At 42.2% G+C, this 17,262-nt stretch overlaps 1 protein-coding gene across 1 annotated transcript in view; it reads right to left on the bottom strand.

Annotated features, from left to right (window-relative positions):
• camk1a (calcium/calmodulin-dependent protein kinase Ia) overlaps window positions 1-11,165 on the bottom strand; it is a gene marked incomplete at both ends in the record, with an annotated part of 32,789 nt that extends 21,624 nt beyond the window's left edge. The window contains one exon of the mRNA XM_084063425.1: window positions 11,080-11,165. Within this exon, the coding sequence (XP_083919551.1) occupies window positions 11,080-11,165 (86 nt within the window). The remainder of the gene's footprint in view (window positions 1-11,079) is intronic.
• Between the last annotated feature and the right edge of the window lie 6,097 nt (window positions 11,166-17,262).

Genomic DNA, 17,262 nt, shown 5'->3' with positions numbered 1-17,262 from the left:
CAAGGCAAGCACCATAACCGCATGATTCCGGGGTACTGCCCAATAGTCAGACAAATGTGAACATAACGCAACATCATTTATTTTTCTAAACAATGTCGATTGTTCACTGTGAATGAAATGAAATGAGGCACTACCAAATGTGTAAATATTCACCAAACACATTTTCATATTGTTTAATAACACCATAGAACAAACCATTCTACGATACTTGTGGGGGACATTTGGCCCTCACAAGTATATGAATACACACACACACACACACACACACACACACACACACACACACACACACACACACACACACACACACACACACACAGGGTGACTGGGGGTGAAAAACAGCACTAGAGGGAGATGTGCACACACACATGACACAAACGCACCCACGCACGCACACACACACACACACACGCACACACACACGCACACACAGAGTGCTCCAGTGTTGCCGTGAGCCACATTGTAATTACCCATCTAGTGTCTCTTTTTCTCCTTGGAGACAGAGCATCAGACGCAGGGGGGTGGGCTCAGCTCACTGGCTTTAGGGGGCTACGGGGGAGGGAGGAGGGGGGGTGGAGAACGGGGGCTTTAGGGGGCTACGGGGGGGGGGGGGTGGAGAACGGGGACTTTAGGGGGCTACAGGGTGGGTTGGAGCACGGGGGGATCTAGCTGTCATGAGCTTTAGTTATCCACATAAGGGGCCGTGTCCACAGAAAGCCTTTTATGAGCTTCCAGCTCCTTTCTGTCATGCATTTCTATATCGTGGCGGTTCGGCGCAGAAACCTCTTATCTCCGATATTTTAAATATCTTGTGTTTTTTTTTGTAAATGAACGCCCTACTTGATAATACTACAGTGTCGCACACAAGGTCAAAAGTAGCAGATCCACGAGCTCGTTTCGAGCTACTTCGAATTTGAATCCTGAAAAGTAACAGTTTCGGATATGAGGTTTCCACCCGACAGAAACGATATGGTAATGACGTGCTGGAGCTCTCCTCGTCCCAGCACTGAGCATCGCACTTCAGCTTTGTTTTTCTGGGTTTTGGTTTTTGGTTTTCAGCATACCCTGGTCCCTTCCATAGCAGAAAATATCGCCGGGTAAATCAATAATCAAAATCTACAAAGTAACTAGTTAGGGCACGGTCCCACCGCACTTTTATTTGACCTATATGGCCGGAATCTGCCAATGCTTTGGCGGTGGGACCGCGCCCTAACTAAAGTTTTCAAATAATGGTAGTGGAGTAAAAGTACAATATTTGCCTCTGAGATGTAGTGGAGTAGAAGTAAAAGTACTGAAAATGGGAAATACTCCAGTAAAGTAAAAAATCCTCAAAACTGTGCTTAAGTACAGTACTTGAGTAAATGTACTTAGTTACTTTACACCACTGGATGTCATACAGGCAAACATTATGCTGTCTCACAGATGTACTCACACACACGTGCGCACTCTTTCTCACTCCTCACTCACTCACTCACTCACTCTGTCTGTCCATGTCCCTCTCTCTCTCTCTCTCTCTCTCTCTCGCTCTCTCACACACATACAGTACTCACACACGTCGCGCACAAGTTGTGTAATGACCTATAATACCAGCTGTCCTCATGGGCAAACACTGTCTCACACCTTCTCCTATACTGCTATCACAGTGTCCCAGTGTTAGACGCAAACATTGTATCACTTGTTGATGCCTATTGATAGATAGATGCTAATATGCAGATATATGTGTTGGTTACTTTACGTGTTATTTAGGTTAAAATTGCTGGAGTACTCAAATGTTTTACTTAAGTAAAAGTATCAATAACACGACGCAGAAATACTGGATTGGCATCAAAGATTATATGCTTAAAGTACCAAAAGTAAAAGTACTAAAATGTTTGAAAATAGCAGATCTACAAGCTCACAACGTGTCGCATCGCGACGCGTTGTGAGCTTGTAGATCGGCTATTTTCAAATGTATAAAATAGGGCTGAAGTGGTTAATGTACGTTTTATAATATTATAATGTATATCTGCAAAGTAACTAGTAACAAAAGTTTCCAAATAATTGTAGTGGAGTAGAAGAACAATATTTGCCTCTGAGATGTAGTGAAGTAGAAGTAAAAGTATAGACAATTGGAAATACTCCAGTAAAGTAAAAGTACCTCCAAATTGTACTTGAGTACAGTACTTGAGTAAATGTACTTACAGTAGTTACTTTACACCACTGCTAGCAGCCCCTAGAGGCCATGCTGCTCCTTTACACCCAACTGGGGCAAAGTGGTTTGAACTGAAGTGACTGATGTAGCCAAAGCCCGCTCTATAATACAAGAGGCTTAAAATGAAAAAGAAGTTGACATTATGGCCTGAAGCTGGCGCTAGAGGAAAGGTCATGGGATTGCTCAATGTTCCGGGGAGCATGAGGTTTCATGTCAGTCCGCCCAACAGTACAATTTGAGATATCTTGTGTGCAAGTGGAATATTTGCCCCAAAGGTGGAGCTATAGACTAGAGGAACGTCCTTGGGGGCCCCAAAATCAGCGTGGTTCATCCTCTGGGTCCAAGAGTTCAAAACATTTCATGCTTAAGCCTTAATATAAGTGAGAGGATCAGATTTGGATTTTAGGTGTTAAAGGGCAATAACAGATTTCGGTTGTGTAGTTACCTTGACATGATGTAGCTCCAGAGGTGGGCAAGAAATCTAAAATAATTGCTCCATTGATTAGAAATGGATTATTCAAAATGAGCTCCTCATTGACTTACATTGTACGTGAAACAGCTCTCAAAGTCACTCTTTTAGCCCGTTCAAAATCACATACAAAGTTGATTCAGACAATATAGAACATCACCAAACCCATACTGTTTGTTTTTTAAATAAAAATGTTGACTTTCTGTTGATTTTGCTGATGATCCACAGATCCAGTCCGGGTTTTCTTCTTAATAAAAATAGCAAAATCAAGAGGAAGTGGACATTCTTATCGACAGCGACGATATTGGAAATTACAATTCATGCATTTAGCAGACACTCTTAGTCGGATCGACTTACAAGTGTTAATGCAAAATCATTGCAATACATGGCTTAACTTGACGAAAGTGTCTGACTGAAATAATATATTGGATGTTATCTTATCTCACTATTACCACAGACAGCATCTGATGTGTTTAAAAAAGATGTGGCCCCATCATCTCCTTAATTGATGGCTGCTTGCTGATATAGCAACTACATGATGGGGCTTTTTGTTCTACAGTAGAGGCTGGACCATCAATCTGTTGGAGACCTGAGGACAGACAGCCTGCATCAGACTATTGATTTCACTGAGACGGAGGTGTTTCCCTGAAGCCCAATCTGCCTGCAAGGCCTAGAAAAGCTTTCTTTTTATAGCAGCCTAATCCATTTTTGTAACCGCAACTGTACACTAGTATACTCTCTCTCTGTGTGTGTGTGTGTGTGTGTGCGTGTGTGTGTGTGTGTGTGTGTGTGTGTGTGTGCGTGCGTGCATGCGTTACTTGTGAGAGCCACCTGACCCCACAAGTATAATCGATTTTGACAAATAGATATTGTGAGGACACTTTTCCTGGTCCTAACAAGAAAATAAATGGCTGTTTCATGGTAAAACTAAATGTTACATTTAGACTTGATTTATACTTAGTTGTGGGACACAACTAAGTGTTGTCTTGCACCCCAAATAGCCGATCTACTAGCTCACAACGTGTTGCAGCGCGCAATTAAACTCAGTTCCCTTCCCCTCCATCAGGCGCCCCGGCTGTCATGGGGGAGGCGGTATAGCGACCAGGATTATGTTTTTGTGAGGGTATTAACTACCCTAGGAGACACGGGAGAACATGCAAACTCCACACAGAGTAGGCCCTTTCGCCAACCCCACCTAGGGTATGGGTGCTGATGATTAAAAAGTGCTTCTGACTAAACTTCCTAACTCCATTGGATGCTCAAACTGTGGGTCAAACCTCCTAACTCCAACTTTGGAGATAGGTTGTTTTTCCATCATTGATTAGAATGACGAAGTCAGACGGAAAAGAGAACGTATCTCCACATTAATGGTCAAAAATCTCCTTACTCCACTTGTTCTGTATTTGGGTAAAGTGATGATAATATAAGGACACGTTCAAGTATCTGACAATGTATAAAGTCACCGTATACCAACTTTGATGAGGCAGTGATGTTAAGTTGTTCTAAAAACATGTTTTTCTTTTTAATTTCCTGAAAAGTTTATATTTTAGACATAGCTGGTTTTTGCCCGATAGCAGAGATATTGTATTAATACGCTACCATACAGATTAGACAAAATAACATAATCACTAAACAAAGTTTCAGCTTTAACCAGGGTAAATCACATTGAGAGCTTTCCATCTATTCCATCTCAAGTGGGCCCTGCTTCACCCTCTTCACACAGCAACACACATTGGCACTGGTGGCCAGTGGTGTAAAGTAACTAAGTACATTTACTCAAGTACAGTACTTAAGTACAATTTTGAGGTATTTTTACTTTATTCCACTACAATTATTTCAAAACTTTAGTTACTAGTTACTTTGTAGATTTTGATTATTATTACAAAACATGCAGTAACCACTTCAACCCTATATACATTTCGGCCATTTGAAAATACGCATTGTGAGCTTGTAGATCTGCTAATTTCAAAAGATTTTTATACATTTGAAAACTTTCATTCTGCATAATGAGTACTTTCTTTCTATTTTGATACAAACACTTTTGTACTTTTACTCAAGTAAATTTAGAATTCCGGACATTTACTTTACGTACGTATCTCTACATTGCAGCATTGATACTTTTACTTAAAGGAGTAGTCCACCCAAAAAATGACTTATTTTCTATCAATTACACATCCCATGAAGCATTGAATTCATGGAGATTTTTTTGTTTTTGTCGCATTCCTGAGCCAATAATTAGATGACTGGCGGTCTCTCCTGTAGGAGACTTAAAGAGTCTCCTTTGAGTCTCCTACCGGATAAATTAGCATCTTTCCGCCGGTATTATTGGCTTAGGAATGCGACAAAAACAAAAAAAGTACGTTTTTGGGTGAACTACTCCTTTAAGTAAATAAATTGTCGTATCTTTTCCACCTTTTCTGCCCAGTACAACCACAATCCCACACACTGCCAGCCACTGAGCAGCCCCACTGGAGCAGTAGCAGGGCCGGGGTTCAGACCGGTGCCTTGCTCTCACTCACACTCGAGGACCTGTCCGTGAGTGTTATTGTATTTCTTGTGGCTACTGTACCGAGGTCGTCCTTAGCCTTTGGCTGCAGACAACCTCGCATAAACACACTGACGCTCCCACGAGAGCTCTCCAACAGTATTTAGTTCAGTGTAAACACAGTGTTTATATTACTGCACGCTGACCTTTACTGTTGGCAACACCAAGTGCTTCCCAGACGTGGCCGCCGTGCGCAACAACGTGGCCTTGCTGTCGGGCAGAAAGCTGGTGTCTAAATATTTCAACTTTTAATGTTTTTTGGTATTTTTTTTAATACCCTACTTCATCATAAAAGAGTGTTGCACAAGAGTATAGTGAAAATAGCAGATCTACGAGCTCACAGTGCGTCGCCAATAGCATTAGTTTCCGGTTGCTTTTCGGGACCGGATGGTTCCAAGATGGTGGATTTGAATTCGCCGAAAAAGTGGCTTCAAAACGGGCCTGTAGAGACCGATGGGTCACGTGGCGGCTCCCTTCGTCCATATTCTAGGTAGATCTGCAATTTTGTTGGCCATTTCTTATTTAACATTTTGAAAGTGAAAGTGTGTCTGTGGGTTTTATGAATATTGAATGAATGAGTATTAACAAGAGCTTGTGACTAAGTAATAATAACTACATTGGATCCATTGGAACACAGGTTATTTCTTTTCCATTTCCTGAAAAGTAACAGTTTTAGACAAATACAAGGCTTACACCCGTCAGCGGCGTATGTGCAATTTCCTTGTATCCTGACTAAATGAATGATTGATGATGAATGTTATAATGGATCAATGTCAACGTCCATGAAATAGAGCAAGCAGTGTTGCCAAGTCTGCTTATTTTAAGCGACTTTAGGCTTGTTTTCCTGGAATGTCGCTTATTAAATATTGGAAGTTACGGGTTGTGGTTTTTGTCCGTCCGTCCGTCCGTCCGTTTGAATGTCTGTGTACAGCTAATCTCTAGCAACGTTGGCCCGATCGACGTGAAACTGTACACTCACACTCTCAGCACCTCTGCCACAAATCTTTCACATTGGCCTGTTATAGCGCTACCAGTAGGCAGAATTTTGCAAAAATATATATATATTACTCCTACAGATTTTGTCCAAACATCACGCAAATCGGTACACATTATCTCTATAGGCATGTGATCAAGACGGATTTGTCCGACTTTTCATATTCCACACTGATTGGCTAAGATTGGCTACAAACGTTTTGCACAAAATGACTCAAATCATGAACGCAGCATCCAATTGCCATGAAAAATTGCACGCACATTCTCACTATAGGCCATGGATTTTTTTAAAAATCGGCTTCATGGTGGCGCTATTACAGGCAGATTTCTGTGAGTAAGAAATCTCCGGCACCGTTGGACCGATCGGCATGAAACTTTGCACGCACACTCCCTGGAGGCCAAAGAAGAACCTCTGCCCCAAATTATTTACATTATAGAGCCATCAGAAGGCCAATTTTTACTCCTTACTCCTAAAGAATTTGTCACGCCAATCTGTACACATTATAGTCACGTGATCAAGACGGGTCTGTCTGATTGATCATATTCCATCCTGACTGGCTAAGATTGGCTTCCAAAGTTTGCAGGAGCGGCCCGTTTTGAACAAAATGCCTCAAATCATGAACGCAGCGTCCGATTGCTGTGAAACATTGTTGGCCCACAATAAGCTACCTGCCCTGGCAGAGACATTTTTGTTGTTTGTTTATTTGGGCTTGCTTCAGTTTAATCGCAACTCTATATACATTGACAAGTCAGATCAGAAATGTACTGTGGTGCGAGGCCATTTAAGGCTTTAAAAAAAAAAGTAAAATGTTCAAATCAATGCGATGTTTCACTGGTAGCCAGTGCAGTTGGGCCAGAACCTGGGTAAAGTGCTCTCGTTTCCTAGTTCCGGTCAAGAGTCTGGCAACTGAATTTTGGACGATCTGTAGACGAGAAAGAGTGGACTGAATGAGCCCATGGTATAGACCTCGTTGCTTGTTTCTCCCGCAACATCTGGCAACACTGAGAGGAGGCAGCATTACAAATGCTGACTTATCTCCCCATAATGTAATAATAATAACTCTAAACCATTCTAAGTAGCTTGTTGATAGTTGACGTGAAACAGAAGACATTCAGGGTGACAGCCTTTCAACTGCCAGACACGCCACTCTCCTCTACCCAGTGGTGGAAAGTAAATAAGTGTATTTACTCAAATACTGTACTGTATGTACACATTTGAGGTACTTTTACTGTACCTTGAGTATGTCCACACTTTAACACTTCTTCTCCACTACAACTCAGAGGCAAATATTATATTGTCTCTGTCGGGTGGAAACCTCTAGTATGTCCAAAACATACATTAACCGCTTAAGCCCTGTTTTATACTTATCAACAAGCTCACATTGCAACGCTTTCTGAGCTTCCAGATCTGCTATTTCCGATAAAAAACATTTTAGAGCAATTTGAGTTCTTATACTTTGCTGCTTTAAGTATATTTTGATCCCGGTACTTTTGTACTTTTTACGTCAAGTCAAATTTTGACTACAGGACGTTTTACCTGTAACAGAGTATTTTTATATTGTGGTATTGCTATTTTTTACTTAAGTAAAACAACAAAGAGTACTTCTTCCACCATTGCCTCACCCCCTCCAGTGTTGAAGTGGAGTAGAGACTCTTGGGACGAGTCTCAGGGGCTCTGGAGAGGTCTATTAAGAGCATGGGTGTGAGTGGGGATCTCGAAGTGTGTCTGCTACACATTCATTCGTTTAAAAAAAAAAAAGGAAAAAACTCCCGTCGTCATAGTGACACTGACGAATCCAAGTGGAAACAGTTCGGTCTGTTGTCGCGGCAACCAGATAGCTATGATCTCACAACATAGTTGGGCGTCGAGATTTTTTCCATGAGCTTTTAGACTGAGAGCTTATGCTTAATCTATGGATAATCGTACGGTACGGATCTCATTTATGCCTCCGAAAGCAGCTTTTGTTTAATTACAAGGACCCCCACCGCCAGTTTGATCTGCATCAGACCACGGACCCCCATTTGTTCAGAATTGTTGTCTCCTTCGACCCAATCAATCTACACTGTAAATCCCTTTAACTCTGGCTGTGTACAAATGGAACCAAATGGACCCTTACGGGTCCATTTGGTTCCATTTGTACACGCCCAGAGTTACAGACTTGCAAGGGTCCATTTGGTTCCTAACTATCAGTCATTTTGCTGGGGACCCCCTTGAACCCCGGGGGTCCCTGGACCCCACAATGAGAACCACTGTCCTATAGGACCCCTGGGAGGTTCCAGGGGGTCCCCAGCTAAATTATTGATAGTATAGGAACCAAATGGATATGCATGTCAAAACTGGGTGTCCTTGCAATAAAAAAACACTTGAACTCCCGTAGCATTCATATTCTGTGGGGGGAACACTTGCCAAAATAGACGATCTACAAGCTCACAACGCATCCCAACAGCAACGCGTAGTGACCCACAAATGGGTCCCGACCCACTGTTTGGGAAACAGTACTCTATAGCAGTAGTTCTCAACCTTTTCAGGCTGTGACCCCCCAAAATAATCATATTGGAATTGTAGGAGTTGAGGCATTACACTTAGTTTGACTCGGTTCCACAGATATACATTGTCTATTTTCACCATTTTTGCCTCTTTCTTGTATTATTTGACAATTTGACCAACTGCTCTATAGCAAGTATTACTATCAGCATATAGAGCTATTCAATACTCATTTTAACCATGCACCTGTAACACTGAGGATTTTGCTGTGTGGACAAAATGAAATAAAACAGAAAGGTCAAAAGAATGTGATGAGTGAACAGTGAGCGATGTCGCAGCATAATCCAAGTCAACCTTGAGGAAAAGGTTGTCCTAAATCTGCCTCCAAACCGCACGGAAGCAGAGAGTGGAAGAATAGCAGGGATTAGCCGGCTCTGAATATAACATTTGAACATAAATCAATTGACTTTCCACACAGTGAGTTACTGGATAGAGCCCCTTCTGTAATCTCCTAAGGAGCTTTCCGTCAACACATTAATGCTGCCCTATGACTGGCCCATAATACTCTCTAACTCAGTGGTTCTCAACCTGTGGACCGGGGCCCACATAGGGTCACGAGGCCCAGGGTATTGCAAGTGGGCCTCCAAATAATTGCCAAAACACAAAGATTTTAAAAGTAGCAATACCACAAAATCAGAAAATACTAAATACTAAAAAAGGGTCTGAAATGTTGCCAAAATCTTTCGGAATTAGCCAATCTACAAGCTCACAATGTGTCGCACCATGACGTGTTGTGAGCTTGTAAATCAGGTATTTTCAAAACGTTTTTTTTTTAATAATAATCTAAATCTATAACTTCGTAAATATATTTTTCTGAGATGTAGTGGAGTAGAAATATAACAATATAGAAATAACGGACCTCACAGTACCTCAAATGTGTACTTAAATAAATCATTGCTGACAGGAGGAGCTGCAGAGTATTGCTAAAGATTTATTTTCCTTTTTATGAAACACAGGAATGTACTCTCCCGGACATTCCTTCTTTAAATCAATGTTATGTAACTTTTCTGTAATAATATCTTGGTAGCTTTCATCAAATTCAACAAGCATGGCTTTGAAGTCATTTTAAGTGCTTAAACGCAACAGTGGATAAGCATAGCAGCATTATGTTCCTTCTTCAAAATGATATGCTGATTTAGCGTTTACTTGTATTGGAAGGAATATGCATAGCTAAACAGTTATAGATAATGAGATGGAATGTTATTTTAGGTTCATGGATTGTCTCGTCTGATAATATTTCAACATTTATGGGCAGAAAGATCCTCATCTAACCACATGAATATTACTAGCATCCCTATTTTGGGGTGAACATTCGGCAAAAACATAGCTAATCTACAAGCTCACAACAAGTTGCGTCGCGGTGCATTGTGAGCTTGTTGATTATGTTCGGCAAAAATAGTAGAGGGAAAACACGAGGGGGCCTATTATAGACCCCTGGGGGACTCCGGTCCCAGGGTTTAAATGGCTAACTTAACTCAGTTTCAAGATATTGATATGTATTTGGCTGAGGACCCCCATTTATAAATGTTTTGTGCCAGGGACCCCCAGAAGAGAAGATTTGTGTACACTCAAAAATAACAGACGTACAAGTTTGCGGCGCGGCACTAAGTGACGTGAAGTTAGCTTGTATAGCTGCTATTTTGGAATAGCCAACGTATAAAATATGGATAAAGGTGTTAAAATGAGTGTGATGCCGTATCAACAAATTTTGCTGGGGACCCTCTGGAACCCCCTCAAGGACCCCTGGAATCCAACCACACACTGTCCATGCGGGCATCCATTCCGTTTCTCTGCAAAAACATCTTTATCCACCGTTTAACTCTCAGTTAAATGAGCACTGAGAATTCTACTGTGTAAGACAAAAAGATGCTGCCATTTCTGTACTTTAAGTAGCTTGTGCCTTTTACAAATTTGTTTACAGTTATTGGTCAAGAGATGGGACACTTTGGGTGTAGACCTCCAAATAAATATGATGTAAAAATCTAAAAACTCAAGTCTCCCTTTCACTGTCCAGGCTTTATACACTATACAGTATAGTAGTATGTAGGCAATACCGATAACATCTGGGGAAACAGCTGGTCATGGACATGAGAACTGATGGGATTAAAATAGTCCGGCTGAACGGCGATGCTAATTTTAAACAAACAAACATTTCAAAAAGCAATACAACAAAAGCTTGACACACACACACACACACACACACACACACACACACACACACACACACACACACACACACACACACACACACACACACACACACACACACACACACACACACACACACACACACACACACACACACACACACACACACACCAATGTCAGGGACTTACGTTCCCAGCACTTCTTTGAAGTCATAATGTTCTTTGATGTCCGATGTCTTCTTCTTCCATGTGATTCCGTCCTCTCCGAGGGGCATTCTACAACGATGATCCGATCCGCCACGCCAGTACTGCAGCACAGCCACACAAAAACACATAATAGTAAGAACAGGGTCAGGGCACTTAAAATCTGATTTGAAAAGTAGCTCACAACGCGTCACCATGCAACGGGCTGAGGGTAGGGTTGGGATCTGGAACCGGAGGAACTGAATCCGGAATCGGTTACAATTTACATTTTACAATTTAGGCATTTAGCGGACGCCCTTAATCCAGAGCGATTTACAGTATAAGCAGGTAAATACGAAGTAATACATCAAATGCATGGTAATAGTCGTCTAGGATCATAGGTAAACCAAGAACCTATCATCAGTCTAAACTGTATAATATTAAAAAAAGAATAGTCTGTACATTATTAACTATACACACTATAGGATGCCAGGTCTACAAATGAGCCTGGCTGGTCTACATAACATGCTATCTAAATTACATTTTAGCCTTTACATAAGCATGCAAGGTCGTCAAGGCTACGGCAAGTGCTACGGCAAGTGCTGCGGAGTCTGAAGAGGTGAGTCTCCAGATTACGGCAGAAGAGATTGGGAGTGAGTCTGCAGTTCTAACTACAATGGGGAGTTCGTTCCACAGTTTGGGAGCCAGAAGGGAGAAGAGTCTGGGACGTGTGGAGCGTTGTCCCGGATGTTTACCGTTACATCACATTTTAAACCCTTTCCCGGAACTGGTTTTATAACACTGTCAGAGCTGGTATGTGTGTGTGTGTGTGTGTGTGTGGGTGTGTGTGTGTGTGTGTGTGTGTGTGTGTGTGTGTGTGTGTGTGTGTGTGTGTGTGTGTGTGTGTGTGTGTGTGTGTGTGTTATGTCCATGTACAAAAACAAAAACAGTCGGACACCCAGCTTGAAACCGGGACAATCCCGGCCAAACCGGGTCACCGCAACCCTAGCATCCCTATCCTGCAGCGAACAGTGTTCAAACATGACCGATCCACAAGCTCGCCATAAATAGACAGTCTCTCCTGTGCGCGAAGGGACGCTACAAGCCAAACATCTTAACCGCTAGCCTAAAGGGGAATTCCCCCCTTGGCTGGGGAAGATATTAGGCTTTTGTCACCATGGAAGAGGCTCTGCGCCAATCTTCTACACCAAGCTCGCTAGAGATGGCTGATCAGCTCGCCGAAAATAGACGATGTTCAAGCTTACGACACGACGCGACAGCACCTTTACACCAAAAGAGATCTGGTGTAAAGGGAAACACTAGCGGACCTAGTATAGAGCCCTGAGGGACCCCGGTCAACTAAGTGTATAAATGGTTTAAGAGGTTAAAATTAGATTTTTGTCCAAATGCCATAACTACAGCACATGCAATATTGGACAACAATGGAAAAATGCATAAGAATGCTGGGTCAGGGACAGGGTAATGTTGGATTTTGGCAGCCGTTAATGACACCACAAACAGGAAAGCTTTGTATCTTAATGGAGTTGTCAATGAAAGCCTCGCGTTAATTGAACCGCTGAACATTGACAAAATACATAAAGGGCTTAGGAAAGAAAAAAATCCCCTAGCAGCATTGTTACATGCTGTGTTGTAATCAGAGGTGTAGTGTGCGTGTGCGTGAGCGTGAGTGCGTGCGTGCGTGCGTGCGTGCGCGTGTGCGTGCGCGTGCGCGTGCGCGTGCGTGTGTTGGGTGGGGGGGTATGGAGGGTGCCCTCATTTTTAGTTAGTTTGAAATGTGGTTGTAGTTGCGGTGATGAAGGAAAAGATTAGATATCCGATACAGAGTAGAATACGCACTGTTTTGCCCGTGTGTGCCTGGTCAGACTGCAGGTCTACATCAGGGTCACTGTCCACTGGGTTATCTTTTAAACGCTGTGATTGAATTGAAAGAGACCATTTGACAGATTGCAAACTGTACGTTTCATTGAATTATTCATAACTGGATATTGATTATTAACTATAGACTCTCACTTAGCATAATAAAGTGGAGTATACTTTCTAAAAGCAGACCTACAACACTGCATTGTACCTTCAGATGCTGTCTCTGCAGACTCCCCCCCAGATTCGGCACAAACATGGGGATGAATTCATTCTACTGTTATGCCACCAAAATATGCCCTACCACCAGCCATCAAAAAGTGTGATTCCCTACACTCCTTCAAAAAGAGCACTTGTCTACAATTTGCAACTTGCCAAAATAAATTACCCTGTAAATATACTTTTAATTCTCCTAGTATTGATGATTTATTGTATGTATATCTTTAAATGTCTTGATGAATTGAATACATGGAACCACAATTGAAACCGCATGTTTCAATGCTCCCAGTAGTTCCTCTCACTGGAAATGCGGAAGTGCCGTTCTCACTCCCACCTACTCGTCACAGGTTAACATGTTGGCTAAAAAAACTCTTCAAACAAGGCAGGCCCCCGTCAGAAGCGCCCCGTCAGGCACCCCCGAGCGAGGCTTTAGGTGAGCCAGTGGGAGTGGCATTGCCAAGCAGCGCAAAAGTCCACTTCTGGCGACTCAGCGCTGTTTGAGTTGCATACCAATAGGCCGAGAAGTGTTAATCATTCGTCCTCCTCATCGACGCGCAAACAAGATGTCAACGCGAGACGCAGGGGAGTCCCGTCACGTCTAACGGGTGCCGCATGGTCGACGCAGCGGGTGCGACGGGTGCGACAAGTAAAAGTACCTCAAAATTGTATTTAATTTAACTTGAGTAAATATACTTTACTTTACACCACTGGTTAGGGCTGAGATCCTTAAGGTTTTAACGATTCAGGTCCCTTAAAGGAGGAGTTCACCCAAATAATTACTTATTTTCTATCAATTACACACCCCATGAAGCCTTGATTTCATGGATTTATTTTTGTTTTTGTGGCATTCCTAAGCCAATAATTTGATGACCGGGTGTATTTCCGGTAGGAGACACAAATAATCTACTTTGTGTCTCCTACCGGATACATTAGCCGGTAGGAGACGGGAATCAAATTATTAGCTTAGGAATGCGACAAAAACAAAAATAAATCCATGGATTCAAGGCTTCATAGGGTGTGCAATTGATAGAAAATAAGTAATTTTTTGGGTGAACTCCTCCTTTAACGACTACCGGTTCCCTTTAACGATTCCTATCTGACCCCCAAGGGTCAGGGGGGCCGCCAAATTTTTGTGTGGTAGGAACTTGTTTGATTTATCTTTTTTACATTAACCCTAGGCATCCCTATTCAGAGGAGAACTTTAGCCAAAAATAGTCGATCTACAAGCTCACAACGATGCGCTGCGTTGCGGTTTGGTGAGGTTTGGTGTGAGGGGAAAAAGAGCAGATCAAGTACAGAGTGAAAGGTCACGTTTACTATGTATTGAGGGTTTAAGTGCAGGTTAAATGTCTGACAATAGACATCCATATTAAACCAACATACACTGATGATAGTGCTGTCAAACAAGCCTGTGAGGCTGTCTATGAAATCGATGAAAAAGTCCAAGAAAAAAAGTCCAATTAAAAAAAAAAAGTCCATTAATCTGCAGCATTTTATACAACATGTAGTGGGGGTCCCTGCTTCATCTCTCTCTCAGCTAAGGGGTCCTTTGGTCTGAAAAACGTTGAAGATATAGGGGGTTCCAAATGGACCCTTACAGATCTGTAACTCTGAGAGTTATGGTGGTCCTTGAGGTTATACATTTTGAGAACCACTATGGCAGACGTGAAGTCCACATACCAGCTCTGACTGTGTGATAAAGCGGTTCCGGAAACTGTTCCAAATGTGAATGGACCCGATTCCGGTTCCTCGAAGTTGGATCTGGTTCCTCCGGTTCTCCGGTTCGCGACCCTATGCATCGTATACCTTAAGCTCCTTTCATACTCCATCACACAACGATGTCGCTTGCCGAAAAGATCAGCTACTCTCGACCAGCGACACAATCATGCGACGTATCAAAGGCTGACAGCTACTTAAAGGAGCACTTCACCCAATTCCAACCTCATCTTCATATAATCGGGTCGTCACTAATGCGTATAAAGATGGCACCATTTCCGCCGACTCACTCTGCTTCTCATTGGTGGGCTGTGGACAGTTCAGAAACCCGCCTACCAGTGACATCGTCGATGGGGAATCCACGGTAATAGAAACTATAGACTTTCTCTTCCTGGAAAGTTAGAAGCAATTGTTCTAACGCGAATAAAACTGCCTACTGACGATGTCACTGGTAGCCGGTTTTCTGATCTGTCCACAGCCCTCCTCTGAGACACAGAGTGAGCGTAGAAAGAAATGGTACCATCTTGTAATGAGCGTTACAGGACCAAATATATGAAGGTAGATTATATCAGAAAAAGTACTCAATTTTTTTTACTTCAGTAAAAGTATCCATACTGCAATCTAGAAACACTCTGTTACAAGTAAAAGTCAGGAATTCAAAATGTACTTGAGCAAAACTAACCCTTGGTATCAAAATGTACTTAAAATGCCAAAGTAAAAGTACTCATGCAGAATGTCCCATTTCACAAGTTTTCAAATGTAAAAAAATAGCAGAAAATAGCCGATCTACAAGCTCACAATGCGCCGCGATGCGCCACATTGTGAGCTTGTAGATCGGCTATTTTCAAATGACCCGAAATGTATACTGTATAGGGCTAAAGTGGTTAATGTATGTTTTGTAATAATAATCAAAATCTACAAAGTAACTAAAGTTTTCAAATAATTGTAGTGGAGTAAAAGTACAATATTTGCATCTGAGATGTAGTGGAATAGAAGTAAAAGTATTGAAAATTGGAAATACTCAAGTAAAGTAAAAATGCCTCAAAACTGTACATAAGTACAGTACTTGAGCACATGTACTTAGTTACTTTCCACCACTGCTAGTACCCCATGGGTACCACCAAAATTAGACTGATATTTAATCTAGTTAAGATTCTCCTGGTATAGCAATAGATCTCGTATCACCGGTTCATTCAATTGAGGAGACCCATTAACCACTTAAACCCCAGAATCCATATTGTGGGGACAGCTCTTGCTGAAAATAGCCGATCGACAAGCTTTACAACGCTTGTCGATCGGCTATTTTCAGAGAAAGCTTTTCCCCACAACAACAGAACACTGAAAAGACACTATAGCGCCCCGGGGGACTCCGCTCAACCATATGGGGTTTAAGTGGTTGAGGTTGAGCTGACTGATGGGACTGATACATAAACCCTTCAGCCATCATATTCATTGATTTCCATAACAATGATGTGCTCATAGCTTATAGAACTCTTCTTTCCATTTTGAAACCATTTAATGAGCTGGATATAAGAAAGACCAAGGCCCACAATTCAGTATAAAGGGATAGTTAACCCCCAAAATGACTTTTTTTCTTTTTGTCGCATTCCTAAGCCAATAATTTGATGACCGGCAGCGGTTCCGGTAGGAGACACAAAGAGTCTCCTTTGTGTCTCCTACCCGAACCGCTGCCTACCGGTCCGCTGGTCATCAAATTATTGGCTAAGGAACGTGAAAAAAAAATCCATGAATCCAAGTCTCATGGGGTGATTAATCGATATATATATTTGTTTGGGGGGTGAACTATCCCTTTAAAGCAGGCCCTTGACCAGTCGTTCTCAAACATTTTCGTGTCACAAGGACACAAGGGTCTCAGGGGAATTCTTTTTTGGCAGATTATCTGATTTCAGATCAACACTGGGTGCATCTCAATCCAATGCCTGGTCCACATGTGACACGAGACACGTGTTATTCCCCCCATAAGAGAAGATTTGTCATCATCTGTCAAGATTTGTTTTGAAAATAGCCGATCTACAAGCTCACAACGCAGCGCCTCGTAAAATAGGGCTTTGGGTTTATTAAACCGTTCCTCATTTTGCTGGGGACCCCCTCAAGGACCCCTGGGGGTCCCCCAGGCCCAGACTCCACTTTGAGAACCATGCGCTGGTTCAAAGCATGCCTGAACAATAGAGAAGTCAACTTTCAGTCTGTTGCTGTGAGTTATTCTTCAGATGTGTGTTTGATGCTAAACCCGCCTAAATTAGGAGCATGAACTCATCAAGGCTTTGCAAAAACCAAAAGGCCTCCCAGTGGGTAGGCTATAGTGGTGGAGAGACTAAAGAGTAAAGACACACAAAATATGCACATTACTGTACA

The sequence above is a fragment of the Gymnoscopelus microlampas genome, assembly GCF_963454915.1.
Source record: "Gymnoscopelus microlampas genome assembly, chromosome: 7".
NCBI lineage: Eukaryota > Metazoa > Chordata > Actinopteri > Myctophiformes > Myctophidae > Gymnoscopelus > Gymnoscopelus microlampas.
The sequence above is the reverse complement of the archived record's forward strand: the minus strand, read 5'-3'. Positions and strand labels throughout refer to the sequence as shown.